The 16,038-nt window shown below is 70.8% G+C and overlaps 1 protein-coding gene across 1 annotated transcript; it reads right to left on the bottom strand.

The window, feature by feature from the left end:
• Positions 1 to 314: 314 nt before the first annotated feature.
• Positions 315 to 10,046, bottom strand: DPYSL5 (dihydropyrimidinase like 5). Its single transcript, XM_059843439.1, has 12 exons — positions 9,782 to 10,046; positions 8,652 to 8,810; positions 7,899 to 8,078; positions 7,739 to 7,807; positions 7,543 to 7,587; positions 7,352 to 7,427; positions 5,238 to 5,394; positions 3,886 to 4,027; positions 3,539 to 3,681; positions 3,252 to 3,459; positions 1,698 to 1,866; positions 315 to 427 (listed from the first exon to the last, which is right to left on the bottom strand). Exons 1-12 carry the CDS (start codon positions 10,040 to 10,042, stop codon positions 342 to 344), a joined length of 1,695 nt encoding a protein of 564 aa, XP_059699422.1. The 5' UTR covers positions 10,043 to 10,046; the 3' UTR covers positions 315 to 341.
• Positions 10,047 to 16,038: the final 5,992 nt, after the last annotated feature.

The raw sequence follows: 16,038 nt of genomic DNA, 5'->3' as shown, positions 1-16,038 counted from the left end.
ATCAGGATGGGGGTCTGGCTCGGGGCTGGGGCAGAAAGGGGGGGTCCCTGCGTCTCCCCTGCGCTAGTGACACAAACCACTTCAGAGTATTTCCACGTGATGCACAAACAAGTCAAAAATTCACTGATCCAAATCCAACGTGCAAACAGAAAAGGGCCGGGGGGGCACCCAGCGCCCCGGCCCTCCGCGGCCCCCGCGCACGGCCCCGCCCCGGCACGGCCCCGCCGGCAGCGGCAGCGGCAGCGCGGGGCCCCGCGGCCGGCGAGCCCCGCCGGAGCGCAGCCGGGCCCGGGGCGCTGGCGGCGGCGCCCGGTGCTCAGTTGGGGGACACGTCCCCGGCTCTACCAGATGCCGCTCGACCGGCCCCCGGGGGGAGCGAGAATCCGGGCCGAGGCTCGTTTTGGAACGTGGTCATCGATCTGAGAACCTGCCGGACACACGGACGGTCGGCGAGGGCCGCGGGCGGCTGGGCACAGCCCCGGGACCCCTGGGACTGTGGGGGCTCCGTGACCCCCCATCCCACCGTGGCTGTGCTGCACGTGGGACTGACCAACACTGACCAGCCCTGACCAGCACTGACCAACACTGACCAATACTGACCAATACTGACCAGCACTGACCAGCCCTGACCAGCACTGACCAATACTGACCAGCCCTGACCAACACTGACCAGCCCTGACCAGCACTAACCGGCACTAACCAGCACTGACCAGCACTGACCAGCACTGACCAGCACTGACCAGCACTAACCAGCACTGACCAATACTGACCAGCACTGACCAATACTGTCCAGCCCTGACCAGCCCTGACCAGCACTGACCAGCACTGACCAATCCTGACCAGCACTGACCAGCCCTGACCTGCACTGACCAGCACTAACCGGCACTAACCAGCACTGACCAGCGCCTCCCGCAGCCCCGCCTTGTGCCAGCGCTCGCGTTCAGGTCCCCCCGTGCCCACACCGTGCCCGGGGGCCAGAGCTGCCGGTGCCAGCGGAGCCCCGAGCGGTGCTGGCCGGTACCGAGCCCCCGGTGCAGCGCGGGGAGGGGGCTGTCCGGTGCAGCAGCAGCCCCCGGTGCCCCCCGGCGGGCACAGCCCCCGGTGCCCCCGCTGGCACAGCCCCGGTGCCCCCGGCTGGCACAGCCCCGGTGCCCCCGGCTGGCACAGCCCCCGGTGCCCCCGGCTGGCACAGCCCCGGTGCCCCCGGCTGGCACAGCCCCGGTGCCCCCGGCTAGCACAGCCCTGGTTCCCCCGGCTGGCACAGCCCCGGTGCCCCCCGGCGGGCACAGCCCCGGTGCCCCCCGGCGGGCACAGCCCCGGTGCCCCCCGGCTGGCACAGCCCCCGGGCCGCCCCCCAACCCCCCCCGCGCAGCCACACGACGGACGGTGCCCGGAGGGGGGCGCGGGCTGGGGGCTGCAGCTGCGGGGCTGGGGGCACCTCCCTGCTCTGCCACGACCCCTGGGGAGGGCGGGGGTACCTTGGGAGCGCCCTGCAGGGGGACGGGGAGAGCCTGGAGGAGGGGGTGACAGGACAGCCCTAGGGGAGGGATGGCGGGACACCTGCGGTGGCACTGGGAGCACCCCGGCGGGTGGCGGGGGGCAGTGGGGACACCCCGGGGGGGGAGAAGCGCCCGGCTGGTGGCCGAAGGCACCGTCTGGGGGCTGCGGGCGAGCCCCGGGGCCGGGCCCGCTCTTACCGGACAGGCTGAAGCTGGACTCGTGCAGGTCCCTCATGCCCCCGTGTCGCGTGGCCGGCCGGGTGGGCGTATCGGCCAGGGGCGTCCCCGTCTCTTTTTTCCCGGCATGCACAACCACGGCCACGTCCCCCAGGTACGGGGTGCGATCCACACCCCGCAGCTTCAAACTCTGCCGGGAGCGAGAGAGAGAGCGGAGAGAGCATCAGCTGCGGCCGGGCGGCGGCGTGCGGGGTGCCGGGGCCGGGCTGCGGGGTGCGGATCGGCCGGGCGGGGCGGGGGGGCGAGGGGCGAGGGGCGAGGGGCTGGGCCATGCTGGGGCTGGGGAGGGGGCGCTCGGGGAGGGGCTGGGCGGGCTGTGGGGCTCCCGGTGCAAAGCAGAGCGGGGCAGGAGCAGGGGCTGGGGGAGGTGGGTGGCCCTGGCAGAGCAGCCCCTTGCCCCGTCCCCCCGGCGGAGCCAAGCCGAGCCAAGCCGAGCCGAGCCAAGCCAAGCAAAGCGAAGCCAAGCCAAATCAAGCCAAGCCAAGCCAAGCCAAGCCCATGCAATGCCCTGTGCCCCCCCAGCCACCCAGAGCTCCCGAGCAGCGCCCCAGAGCTGGCCAAGATCTTCCTGTGAGCTGCCCCCTTCCCTTGCAGCATCACACCACGCTGTCCCCAGCCTGTCCCCCACAGCCACAGCGTGGGCACAGGCGGTGCCAGAGCTGCTGGGTGTCACCGCGTGTCCCTGTCCCGGTGTGTCAGGGGCCACCGTGAGCTGCGGGGCTGCCCCGGGAGAGCCAGCGAAGGGCACAGCCTGGGTGGGGCACGGCGAGCCCTGCTGGCCAGCACGTGCCTTGGAATGGCCATGAGCCACGCACGGCTTGGGACGAGCGTCCTCTTGCAGTGCCACTGTGCTGGCAAGGAGCCAGGGCAGCGTCCCCGGCCACACGCTGACCCGCAGGGACCCTGCTCTGTGCTCCTGGCACGGCGTGGCATCGGCCTGGCACACAGCCTCCTCTGGCACTGTCCCCTGTCCCCTCCAGCAGCCAGCATGGTGCAGCCCTGTCCCTCACTGTGGCATTGCTCCAGCACAGCGATGGCATCGCTATGGCACAGGCATGGCACGGCCACTGCACAGCCACGGCACCGCTCTGGCACAGCCATGGCACCGCTCTGGCACAGCCACAGCATGGCCACGGCACCGCTCTGGCACAGCCATGGCACCGCTCTGGCACGGCCCTGGCATGGCCACGGCACCACTCTGGCACAGCCATGGCACTGCTCTGGCACAGCACAGCCACAGCACGGCCATGGCACTGCTCTGGCATGGCCTTGGCACAGCCATGGCACAGCTCTGGCACAGCCACAGCACCACTCTGGCATCACTCTGGCACTGCTCTGGCACAGCACAGCCACAGCATGGCCATGGCACTGCTCTGGCACAGCACAGCCACGGCATGGCCATGGCACTGCTCTGGCACAGCCATGGCACCACTCTGGTACAGCCATGGCACTGCTCTGGCACAGCCATGGCACGGCCCTGGCACGGCCCTGGCAGGGCCAGCGCTGCCCCCGTACCTTCTCCCGCTGCACCAGTTTCTTGTAGGCCACGTCGGGGAAGGAGCGCAGCGGGCAGAACTTGCCGGTGCCCTCGGCGCACATGAAGACGCCGTTCTCGTAGACCACGCGCCCGCGGCTGATGGTCACCAGGGGCACGCCGTGGCACCGCATGTTCTCGTACAGGTTGATGTCCCCGCCCTGCACCTGGGTGCTGGCAGAGACCGTCCTGGGCACGGGGACGGGGCTGTCACTGCCTGCCGGGGCACAGGGGGCTGTCCCCAGCCCCCCCCACGGGCTGCACCTACTTGGTGGCCTCGGGGTCCCAGACCACGACGTCGGCGTCGGCCCCGGGGATGATCCGGCCCTTGCGGGGGTACAGGTTGTGGATCTTGGCGGCGTTGGAGCTGGTCACGGCCACGAAGCGGTTCTCGTCCATCTTGCCCCCCACCTGTGGGGTCAGCATGTGCGGGCTGTGGCCCTCCCTGCCAGCCCCCAGTCCCCCAAAAATCCCAGGTGTGCTGCGGGGTCAGGATCCTTGCCAGGCCAGCTCTGGGGAGCTCCTTGCCCGCCGCCCTGGTGCCAGGGATGGCCCAGCCAGCAGGGCCCCCGTGAGCCCCGGCAGCAGCCCCGTGCCCGGCCAGCGGTGCCCTACCACGCCACGCTCCCAGATGATGTTCATGCGGTCCTGCACCCCGCTGACGCCGTGGGGGATCTTGGTGAAGTCCTCCTTGCCCATGGCCTTCTGCTTGGTGCTGAAGGGCCGGTGGTCCGAGGCCACGATGTTCAACGTGTCACTGGGGGGGACAGAGCAGCGTGGGGGGTGGCACTGCCAGGGCTGCTTGGGGTGCCCAGGGAGCCCAGGACTCAGGGAATGGGGTACCCCTGCCATGGGGTGCCCAGGGAGCCCAGGACTCAGGGAATGGGGTACCCCTGCCATGGGGTGCCTGGAGTTCTTGGCACTCAGGGAGAAAGATGTCCAGGGAATGGGGCACCCAGGGGATGGGGCACCCAGGGGATGGGGCACCCAGGGGATGGGGCACCCACACCATGGGGTGCCTGGAGAACAGGGTGCCCAGGGAGCAAGATGTCCAGGGCATGAATGAGGCACCCAGGGAATGAGGTAACCACACCATGGGGTGTCTGGAGTTCTTGGCATGAAGGGAACAAGATGTGCAGGGAATGGGGCACCCACACCATAGGAGGGGTGCATGGGGCAGGGAGAGGTGCCAGGGGCAGGGACAGGAGCCCGGGGCAGGGATGGGACACCCGGGGCAGGGAGGGACACCCGGGGCAGGGATGGGACACCCGGGGCAGGGATGGCACACCCGGGGCAGGGATGGGACACCCGGGGCAGGGAGGGACACCCGGGGCAGGGATGGGACACCCGGGGCAGGGATGGGACACCCGGGGCAGGGATGGGGAGCCCAGGACAGGGAGGGACACCCGGGGCAGGGAGGGACACCCGGGGCAGGGAGGGACACCCGGGGCAGGGATGGGGAGCCCAGGACAGGGAGGGACACCCGGGGCAGGGAGGGACACCCCGGGCAGGGATGGGACACCCGGGGCAGGGATGGGACACCCGGGGCAGGGATGGGACACCCCGGGCAGGGATGGGACACCCGGGGCAGGGAGGGACACCCGGGGCAGGGAGGGACACCCGGGGCAGGGATGGGACACCCGGGGCAGGGAGGGACACCCGGGGCAGGGATGGGACACCCGGGGCAGGGAGGGACACCCGGGGCAGGGAGGGACACCCGGGGCAGGGAGGGACACCCAGGGCAGGGATGGGGAGCCCAGGGCAGGGAGGGACACCCGGGGCAGGGATGGGACACTCAGGGCAGGGATGGGACACCCGGGGCAGGGAGGGACACCCGGGGCAGGGATGGGACACCCCGGGCAGGGATGGCACACCCGGGGCAGGGAGGGACACCCGGGGCAGGGAGGGACACCCGGGGCAGGGATGGGACACCCGGGGCAGGGAGGGACACCCGGGGCAGGTCTCACTTGGCGAGCAGGCTCATGAGGTAGGCAGAGGTGTTGGTGTCGAGGCGCAGCGGCGGCACGGTGACGTAGGCGGCGGCGTGGAACCAGTCCTGGTGGTAGTAGTGCAGCCCCGTGAGCGTGGCGTGCGCCGTGGTGGTCTCCGCGTACACCACCTTCCCTGCGGGGGGGCACGCGTGGGCACGGCTGGCTGTGCCAGGGGCACACCTGGGGCACTGCCCGGGCACGGCGCCGTGGAACCAGTGGGGCAGGAGCCCTGGGTCCCGTGAGTGCTCACCTGTGTGACCTGTGAGTGCTCACCTGTGTGTGACCTGTGTGTCCCCTGTGTCCCATGAGGGCTCACCTGTGTGACCTGTGAGTGCTCACCTGTGTGTGACCTGTGAGTGCTCACCTGTGTCCCATGAGTGCTCACCTGTGTGACCTGTGTGTCCCCTGTGTGACCCGTGTAGGACCTGTGAGTGCTCACCTGTGTGACCTGTGTGTCCCCTGTGTCCCATGAGTGCTCACCTGTGTGACCTGTGAGTGCTCAGGCGTGTGACCTGTGAGTGCTCACCTGTGTGTGACCTGTGTGTCCCCTGTGTCCCATGAGTGCTCACCTGTGTGACCTGTGTGTCCCCTGTGTCCCATGAGTGCTCACCTGTGTGACCTGTGTGTCCCCTGTGTCCCATGAGGGCTCACCTGTGTGACCTGTGTGTCCCCTGTGTCCCATGAGGGCTCACCTGTGTGACCTGTGAGTGCTCACCTGTGTGTGACCTGTGTGTGTCCCCTGTGTGTCCCATGTGTGTGACCTGTGAGTGTTCCCTGTGTATCCGGTGTGTGCTCAGGTGTGTGACCTGTGTGTCCCCTGTGTGTGACCCATGTGTGACCTGTGAGTGCTCAGGTGTGTGACCTGTGTGTGACCTGGTGTGTGTCCCGTGTGTGTCCCCTGTGTGCTCCCTCTGTGTCCCCCGTGTATGAGCAGAGCTGGGGCCCAGGTGTGCTCACCTGTGCTAGGGCACGGCCCCACAGGGCGCACCCGAGTTCCTGCATCCGTGTGTCTGCCCGTGCCCGTGTGTCTGTCCGTGTGTCTGCCCGTGCCCATGTCTGTCCGTGTGTCTGTCCGTGCCCGTGTGTCTGTCCGTGTGTCTGCCCATGCCCGTGTGTCTGTCCGTGTGTCTGTCCGTGCCCGTGTGTCTGTCCGTGCCCGTGTGTCTGTCCGTGTGTCTGCCCGTGCCCGTGTGTCTGTCCGTGTGTCTGCCCGTGCCCGTGTGTCTGTCCGTGTGTCTGTCCGTGCCCGTGTGTCTGTCCGTGTGTCTGTCCGTGTGTCTGCCCGTGCCCGTGTGTCTGTCCGTGTGTCTGTCCGTGCCCGTGTGTCTGTCCGTGTGTCTGCCCGTGCCCGTGTCCATGTGTCTGTCCGTGCCCGTGTGTCTGTCCGTGTGTCTGTCCGTGCCCGTGCCCGTGTGTCTGTCCGTGTGTCTGTCCGTGCCCGTGCCCGTGTGTCTGTCCGTGTGTCTGTCCGTGCCCGTGTGTCTGTCCGTGTGTCTGCCCATGCCCGTGTGTCTGTCCGTGTGTCTGTCCGTGCCCGTGTGTCTGTCCGTGCCCGTGTGTCTGTCCGTGTGTCTGCCCGTGCCCGTGTGTCTGTCCGTGTGTCTGCCCGTGCCCGTGTGTCTGTCCGTGTGTCTGTCCGTGCCCGTGTGTCTGTCCGTGTGTCTGTCCGTGTGTCTGCCCGTGCCCGTGTGTCTGTCCGTGTGTCTGTCCGTGCCCGTGTGTCTGTCCGTGTGTCTGCCCGTGCCCGTGTCCATGTGTCTGTCCGTGCCCGTGTGTCTGTCCGTGTGTCTGTCCGTGCCCGTGCCCGTGTGTCTGTCCGTGTGTCTGCCCGTGCCCGTGTGTCTGTCCGTGTGTCTGTCCATGTGTCTGTCCGTGCCCGTGTGTCTGTCCATGTGTCTGTCCGTGCCCGTGTGTCTCTGCCTGCCCACAGCCCCACAATCCACGCCCATCTCCCCCCAGCCCAGGTGTGAGCTGTGCCAGTGGGTTTTCCTGTGGGTACCCCCACGGGTGCCCCTTGCCCAGGGCTGTGCTGGGGAGGGAGCTCCCCCCGTGTCCCCCCGTGTCCCCCTGTGTCCCCCCATGTCCCCTACCCTGCATCTTGGCAGCAGCGATGACGTCCCCTGCGGACATGCTGGACACGTTCACCAGGTACACGGGGCAGTGGGTCTGCAGAGAGGGGGTCAGGGGGTGTCTCCGTGGTACCCAGCCCCCCGAGGGAGGCACGGGGACCCTCCTGGTACAGGGACAGCCCCCCCAGCCGGGCCACGCTCGGGACACTCACCCGGTTGGCGATGGTGATGACACGGTGCGTGGCCTCGGCCTCCAGCTGCAGAGAGAGCCGGGGGTGACACACGTGACACACAGCGGTGGCACCAACGGGCGGGTGGCAGCTGCAGGGATGTCCTGGACCGTGCCAGCTACACCCCACGGCGCTGCTGCAGTGACACGGTGACATGGTGCCACCTGCCATCACCTACCTCTTCAGGCCGGCTGATCTCGATGCCCTCTGGCCCCGTAATGCCCAGATCCAGAGCTTCCTTGGCTCCCTGGGGGATCGGGGGGTCAGCGTGGAGCAGGGGCTCAGCGTGGAGGCGCTGCTGCCCAGCTGGTGCCCGCTGTCCCCGTGCCCTGCCTCACCTCGGCCACCAGCTCCCCGTTCTCGGCGTGCACGCGGGCGATGGCGCCGATGTCGCGGCAGGCGCGCAGCACCTGGTAGAGCTCGCTGTCCCGCAGCATGTACAGGTCCTTGTAGGTCATGAACATCTGGAAGGAGTTCACCCCCTTCTCCCGCACCAGCGTCTCCATCTCGGCCTTCACCTGCACCGGCACCGGGGGTCAGGCTGGGGCCTCCCCCCTCGAGGGGCCCCGGCCACCCCCTGGGCACGCGGGAGGGGATTTGTGGGTGACACGGGGAGTGACAGATGCTGGGGGGGCAGAAGGGATTTTCCTGCCCCAGGGGGGTACCCCTGCTCTGCTGGAAGGGGAGTCGGGGCCGGGGTCTCCCTGCAGCACAGCCGGGAGCCAGGTCTGATCCCACTGCAGCAGCTTTGAGGGGATTGCAGGGGCTGAGCATGCCGTGGGATGGGGTCTGCCCACCAGCCCTGGTGCCACCCCCACGGGGGTCCTGCTGTGGGCTGGGGTCCCCCCAGGCTGGGACCACCAGCCCTGGGCACCACGAGCAGCAGCAGCGCCTTCCCTGCCCCAGTGAGGGGCTCGGCCCCACAGGGACCCCTTGCCCCTGGGCACCCCTGAGCCCCTGCCCCGCTGAGCCCGGCTCAGGGCAGCTCAAAAGGCATCCTGGGGGCTCAGCCCACCCCCCGGGCGGCTAATGGGATCAGCGGGGCTGGGAATTAGCCCCGGCAGCTGCTCCCGGAGCCATGCCCCACTCACCTTGGGCGCCCACCAGGTGATGCCCATGTGCAAGGCGTAGTCGCAGCACACCTTGGGGTCGGCCAGGCTGCGGCACTTCTCGTAGGCGTCCAGCAGCGACGTCTCCTTGTCGGGCAGGACGTGCCCGATGATCATCGTCGTGCCCCCCACCAGCGCTGCCTGCACAGGGGGGGCACAGGGACCGCGGCGGGGGGGTCAGGGTTCACCCCCCCGGCACCGCCCCTGCCCTGCCCGGAGCCAGGTGAGCTCCCAGGTGCTCCCGGGCTGGGGCGGCCGCGTTCGGGCATTGCCCACAGCCGTGCGGGGGTCTTGGGTGCAGGCAGGGACCCCCGCATCCCCCCGGCCCCACCAACGGCTGCCCCTCTGCAGCAGCACATCTGGGTGCACGGCACATCTGGAGAGCCCCATCCCGCCGCCGCCGGGGCACCCACTGCCCCCCCAGCCCGAGCACTGGATTTGGGGCGCTGAGGGGGCCAGCAGCCCCCCGGCACAGAGCCCCGGGTGGGCTGGGGCCGCGGGGAGCCCCCCCTCCCGCGGCAGCGTGGGCGGCAGGGCAGGCGCGGTGGCACTGCCGCTGTCCCCGGCTCACCCCGCCCCGCTAATCCCCAAAGCTCCTTTGCCCATCGGCCCTCTCGGAGCTGCCGGCCTGCTGCCACGAGGCGGGTGACAGTGACACGGAGCAGGCCTGGCATGTGGCGCCCGTGGGCATGGCGCGGGCCCCTTCCCACCAGCACAGCGCCGAGCCCCCTGCCCAGGGACACCGGGCACCATGGGGACAGCCTGGGGACAGCCGGGGGACAGGCACGGCCAGCGCTGACCTGGCACAATGGCTGCTCTGTGAGGGCCCTGGGGACAGCGCGACAAGCTGCAGGGACAATCCTGGGCTGGCCCCTTGACACTCCCAGGCAGCGACACCGGGAGGTGCCCGAGCTGGCACAGGGTGCCACGGCCCCGGCGCGGGAGGAGGGGACGTGATGGATGGGGACACAATGCCACAATGCCCCTGTGGAGCTGACCCTGCAGGGATGCCCGCGGGGCCGGGAGCTGCCTGCACCAGCCCGTGCCCGCAGGGAGCCCCCAGCGCGGGGAGCAGCCCCCGCAGGGCAGGGCAGGGCAGGGCGCGGGGCTACCTTGGTGCCGTGGTAGAAGTCATCGACACAGGTGGCGTTCATGAAGGTCTGGTGGAAGTGGGTGCTGGTGTCGATGCCGCCCGGGATGACGAGCTTGCCGGTGGCGTCGATGACCTTGGCGCCGCCGGGGATCATCAGCTCCCGCCCCACCTGCTGGATGATGCCGTTCTCGATGTAGACGTCGGCCTCCAGGGTGCAGTCGTCGTTGACCACCTTGCCCCCCTTGATGAGGATCCGCATGGTGGCCGCGTTGGCCATCATGGTGCTGCGGGGCAGAGGCGGCAGCGGGGTGACCACCGGGAGCCCCCCCGGGGCTGGGGGCTCCGCGCCGCCCACCCTGGCCGGAGGTGCCCGGGGTGGGCAGGGCTGAGCCCCGCAGCTGCGCGTCCCGCACGGGCCGTGGCGATGGATTATCCCGGGAAATCCGCGCAGAGGAGGGGCTGGCACGGGGCTGGGGCTGCCTCCCTGCCCGGAGCCCTGCTCCAGTGACTCCGGCTGCACCACGCCAGTGCCACCCCCCTGCAGCACCTGAGCAGGGCTGCCAGAGCCCATCCCTGCCACCCTGCACTGCCAGTGCCACGTGTGCCATGGGGACACAGCTGGGCGTCCCCATGCCCAGGGCAGGCTGCCCACCTTGTCCCTGTGAGTGACCAGGACTGGCACGGACAGCACCAGGGCTGGCATCACTCGCTGGGGGCTCTGCCCACAGCCCCATGAGGTGCCAGCTCTGCCAGAGACCCCCACACTGCCTCAGCACTGCCTGAGCCCCCGGCAGCGAGGGGCATCCCCAGACACGATCAATAAATCCTTCGGTGAAGGTCAAACACCATCGACCCGCCAGAGCAGGGACAGCACGTGCCAGCTGTGCCCACCCGGGGGACATCAGGTGGGTTGGGACCCCACCCGAGCCCCCAGAGCAGAGACCTCACTGCAGAGACCCACAGAGAGACCCCAGCCTCACTGTGCCCACTGCAGGGACCACCAGGGACCCCTGCACCAGACAGAGCCCCAGGCACCCCCACGGGCAGCGTGGGGCACTCTGGCACGGCTGGCACGGGGCTGGCACTGGGCAGCACTGTGGGAATGACCCCTGGTGCCCACCCAGCCCCTGGGACAGCCCTGCTGGGCCCAGAGCTGTGCCAGGGGCACAGGCTGCTGCTGCTGGGGGCAGGGACCTGGTGCCAGGGGGTGTCTGGTGCTGCCACAGCCCCATGGTGGCCTCAGGTGGGTGCTGGGACCGGGCCAGGGCTCTGAAGGGACCGGCCTGAGCTGTGCCAGGGATCTGCAGCACCTGCTGGGCAGCAAATGGCTCCTGAGGCTGGCAGGAGCCCTGGTGGCCGTGGGGCTGGGCCGGCTCTACGGCAGCTGGGCATTCCTGGGCCACCCAGGCTGCAGGGGTGGGGACAAGAGGGGCTCCCAGGGACCACTGCTGCACGGGGGGGCAATAGCCCTTCGTGGGCCGGCTCCTGCCCCTGGGTGATCCCGGTGCCAGCTGGCACCTTGTCCTGGTGCCCTCACCTCGGCACAGAGCTGCAGGAGCAGCTGTCGGGTCTGGCAGGTGGCCCCCCCTCGGGAATGTCACCGGCACGCACAGCTGTGACACTGCTCAGGAGCCCCCCAGGGGACCAGGGCGGGGTGGCACTGACCTGGTGCAGCGTGCCAGGCCACTGTGGCCACAGCTGCCCCTGCTGCCCCCAGCTCTGCCTCAGGCACATGGGGAAGCTGCTGCCCCATGCCAGGCATTGTGCCAGGGGACACCTGGGCCCAGAGCTACACGGTGGGGGACGAGGGGGGTGACAGGAACAAGGGGTCACCCCAGCCAAGGACTCCTCTGAGTCCCCACACCGACATCAGGGACACGACAGTGGGGCAGAGGTCGGCCTGGCTGGGGGGACAGCAGAAGGGACGAGCCGGTGCCCACGGTGCCACCACGGGGCACGCTGGCCCTGCGAGCCCCAGGGAGCCCAGGGCAGGGCTGGGCCGGGCCGGGGATGCAGGAGGGGCGCAGGGAGGGGTGGCACGGTGCGGAGGGGGGTGGGGGAGGCGGCACGTGGCAGCCCGAGATGAAAGCGGGCGGTGCTGACGGATCTGGAGCACGGCTGCCAGCGGCGCCGCAGCACCGGGCACCGTGACACCCCCGGCACGGGGGAGGGCAGCGGGGTGTGAGCATGGCACGGGGGGTGTGGGGCTGGCGAGGGGACAGGGCACGGCTGGGGCACAAGCGTGGGCTGGCCACCGTGCACAGAGAAGAGCTGGCAGCTGCACGCGCTGCCTGTGGCCAGCGTGGAGCCACCCACGCTGCTGCCACCCCGCTGCCCTCGTGCCCTGCTCCAGGCACCTTTCCCACCCTGGCCCAGCCACCCCTGGCACTGCCCTGATGTCCCAGCGCTGGATGCCCACAGTGGCCTGTCTGGCACACCGGGGCTCCCATTTCACCCTCACTGTCCCCAGGTCACACCCAGTGCTCCCACTCAGTCCCCCAGCTCCCACCAGTGTCCCCAGCTCACACCAGCGACCCCCAAGCTCAGACTGAGCATCCCCAGGGGCTCTGTCCCTCTGTCCCGGGCCACAGTGCCAGCATGGCACCAGCCCTGGTGGCACCGGGGCCGTGTCCCGCGTTCCAGCCAGCGCTGCGGCGGTGGCACAGCCAGCAGCGGCCGGCGGTGGCCGCGCTGCCGCGGTGGCCAGAGGCTTCTGCCAGCCAGCGGGCTCCGAGCAGGGCAGACCCGCAGCGTCAGCGCCGGGGGGACACCGCCAGCACCCCGGGGACCCCCACCCAGCCCGCGCCGCAGCCCCCGGCCCGGCCAGCTCGGCGGGCGGCGGCCGCGGCTCCGCTCCCGGCACACAAAGCGGCGCGGCCGCTCGGGGGGCTCGCAGCCCCCCCAGCCCCGCCGGCTGCCGCGAGGACAGCTGTGACCCCGGCAGGACAAAGGGACCCCGGCCCCGGCGGGGCTGCCGGGGGCACCTGTTGGGGTCGGGGCGGCCGCCGGGCCCGGCCTTTGTGCCGGGGCTGCCGCATTGTGCGGCGCGCCGAGCCCGGGGGGCCCTCGCCGCCCCCCGCTTTTGTCTGCGCCGGCGAGACCCCGGCACCCACCGTGCCCGACCCCACCCTGCGCCCACCCCGCCGGCAGGGGCTTCTCTTTGTCAGGCTGGCCCTGGTGACCGCCACTCCGGTGGCACCGACCCGCGACCACTGCTCGCGGCTGGCCAGAGGCGGCGGCTGGGTGGGCATCGCTCTCCGCCCGAGAGCTGCCCCGGCGGGGGGGTCACCCCGCACGGCCCCCAGCCCTGCCCGGCTCCGTTCCGGCCATGGCCAGGCCGCTGTCGCCGTCCCTCTGCCGGGGTCCCGGCGCCCGTCCCCTGGCCAGGAGGAGCTGCGGTGTCACCGAGCCACCGCCCCGGGAAGGACCCGGGGGCCGCGATCCGCGGGAGGAGGATGCTCCGTCAGAGCTGCCGCCGCCAAGCCGGGATGCTGCGGGCGCTCCTTGTCCCCGCGGGCACCTTGGCCCGGCCCGGGCACGGAACGGGCACTGCGCGGCCACGCCCGAGCGGGCGCGGGGCGCTGCGGAGGGTCCCGGCGCAGGCTGCGGGGACACGGCGGGTCCCATTGCCGTTCCCAGGGCCCCGTCAGCCCCCGGCGTCACCCCCAGGGCACTGCGGCAGGAGGCCGGAGCGGCGGTCACCGAAACCGGGCCGCCGCCGGAGGGGGGGCCGGGCCGGGGGTCCCCCCCGAGAGCCGGGCCGGCCCCCGGTGCGGGGCGCTAGGCTGGGCCGGGCCCGTGCGAGGCTCGGGGGCGGTGCCGCTGCCGCGGGTCCCCGGAGCGCGATGCGGGGCGGGCGGGGGGTCCCCGTGCGGGATCCGTAGGCGCGGGGGGTCCCGGTCTCGCCGGCCCGGGGCGGCTCCGCAGACAAAGCCCGGGGCCGCCCAGCACAAAGGATGCTCCGAGCCGGGGCGGGGCCGCCCGGGAGACCCGGCGGAACAATGAGCCGGGCCCGGCGGGACCCCCGCTGCCCCTGGCCCCCCGCGGCCCCGCCGCCCCGGGGTCCCCGCTCCGCCGTGCCCCGCGCACCTGCTGCTCCGCTGCCGATCGCGACAGAGCGCCGAGAGAGAGCCGGGCCCGATCGAGGAGCAGCAGCCGTCTCCGGCATTACATCCCGCCGAGGCGAGCCCCTCGCGCTGTCGCGACACCATCGCCTGTCGCGACAGGTGTGTCGCCATGGGTGGGCGGCGGCCGCACACAGCTTTTCTGCGCGGCGAGACCCCGCGAAGCGCCCCGGGCGTGGATGGCGGGGCGCTCCCCTCCATCCTCGCCTGTCGATTCACTCGCCCCTGTCGATTCACACGCACCTGTCGCGATTGTCCAGCCCGTCGCGATAACGAGCCAGGTCCGCAGGAGCGGGAAAGGAAAACCCAAGCACGGTCCGGCCCGGCCCGGCCCAGCCCGGCTCGGCTCACCCCAACCCAACCCAGCCTAATACGGCCCTAGCCCGGTTCGGTCCGGTTCGGTCCGATCCGGCCCCGCTGTGCCCCGCCCGGGCCCGCCGGTACCTCCCGCTCCGGTGCCGCTCCCGGTGCCGCTCCGGCCGCGATCGCCTCTCACCCGAACCTGCGCCGCGGGGGCGGGGCCTCGCCGCGCCTGCACCAATCGCCGCCCGTCCTGGCGCCGGGGGGCGGGGCAGAGCCCCCAGCAGGGTGGGCTGCGCGCCGCCTGACTGACAGGAGGAGGGGGCGGGGCCGTGGTCGTGGCCCCGCCCCCCGCCACCTGCACGCGCTGTTGCCGTGGTGACGGAGCGCGCGCGGAGACCCCCGGTGACCCCTGGACCCCCCGTGACATCCCCGGAACCCCCCCGTGACATCCCCGGGACACCCCCGTGACACCCCCGGCACATCCCCAGGACCCCCCTCGGGACCCCCGTGACACCCCCGGCACCCCTCTCGGGACACCCCTGGACACCCTCGGGACACCCCCGGGAACCCTTCGGGACATCCCTTGGACCCCCCAGGACACTCCCGGGATATCCCCGGGAACCCCCTCGGGACCCCTCCGGCCCCCTCCACAGCCCCTCGACCCCTGCCCACCGCGCTCCCCTGCCCCGCGGCATCCAGTGGTCCCCCATGGCCACCCCTACACCCCCAGGACATCCCACGGCCCCCCATGGCCACCAGGACACCCCCAGGACATGCCATCACCCCCCATGGCCACCCCGACACCCCCGGGGCACCCCGACACCCCCAGGACATCCCACAGCCCCCCATGGCCACCAGGACACCACTGCCAGCCCCTCCCAGCCCAGCCCGGTGACAAGGAGGGCCCAGCACCGCCCAGTGTACCCCATCAGCTGCCAGCCCTGGGCTGTCCTGGTGGCCCCCAGGAGCTCCTGGCACAGCCCATCCCAGTGGCCTCAGGCTCCTGAGGTGTGGTGACAGGACAGCGGTGCTGTCCCCATGCCCCCCCTGGGAGCAGCCTGGCACACTGCTGGTGGCACTGGACACCCAGAGTGACAGATGTGGCCCTTGGCCTGCGGGGCAGCAGTGGGGACACGGGGCTGGGTCATGGAGCAGGGGGGACCTCCTGCTTCACCCCCATCCTAATATCCACTTCCCATGCCATGCCATGCCATGCCATGCCATGCCATGCCATCCCATCCCATCCCATCCCATCCCATCCCATCCCATCCCATCCCATCCATGCCATCCCATGCCATCCCATGCCATCCCATCCCATGCCATCCCATGCCATCCCATCCCATGCCATCCCATGCCATGCCATCCCATCCCATCCCATCCCATCCCATCCCATCCCATCCCATCCCATCCCATCCCATCCCATCCCATCCCATCCATGCCATCCCATCCCATCCCATCCCATCCCATCCCATCCCATCCCATCCCATCCCATCCCATCCCATCCCATCCCATCCCATCCCATCCATGCCATCCCATCCCATCCCATCCCATCCCATCCCATGCCATCCCATGCCATCCCATCCCATGCCATCCCATGCCATCCCATCCCATCCCATCCCATGCCATCCCATCCCATTCCATCCCATCCCATCCCATCCCATCCCATCCCATCCCATCCCATCCCATCCCATCCATGCCATCCCATCCCATCCCATCCCATCCCATCCCATCCCATCCCATCCCATCCCATCCCATCCCATCCCATCCCATCCCATCCCATCCCATCCCATCCCATCCCATTATCCCATTATGCCATCCCAGTTGTGCCACCCTGTCCTCGGGCACTGCC

Source organism: Haemorhous mexicanus, chromosome 3, assembly GCF_027477595.1.
Source record: "Haemorhous mexicanus isolate bHaeMex1 chromosome 3, bHaeMex1.pri, whole genome shotgun sequence".
NCBI classification, from domain to species: domain Eukaryota; kingdom Metazoa; phylum Chordata; class Aves; order Passeriformes; family Fringillidae; genus Haemorhous; species Haemorhous mexicanus.
The sequence above is the reverse complement of the archived record's forward strand: the minus strand, read 5'-3'. Positions and strand labels throughout refer to the sequence as shown.

Bases quoted from the DNA above. Each gene is read 5' to 3' on its own strand.
- DPYSL5 (XM_059843439.1), bottom strand. From the start codon at position 10,042: ATGATGGCCAACGCGGCCACCATGCGGATCCTCATCAAGGGGGGCAAG. The intron at 7,428-7,542 runs GTGAGTGTCCCG...CCCTCTCTGCAG, and splicing joins TCATCACCATCGCCAACCGG to ACCCACTGCCCCGTGTACCT. The intron at 5,395-7,351 runs GTAGGGGACATG...GCCCCCCCGCAG, and splicing joins CGCTGCTGCCAAGATGCAGG to GGAAGGTGGTGTACGCGGAG.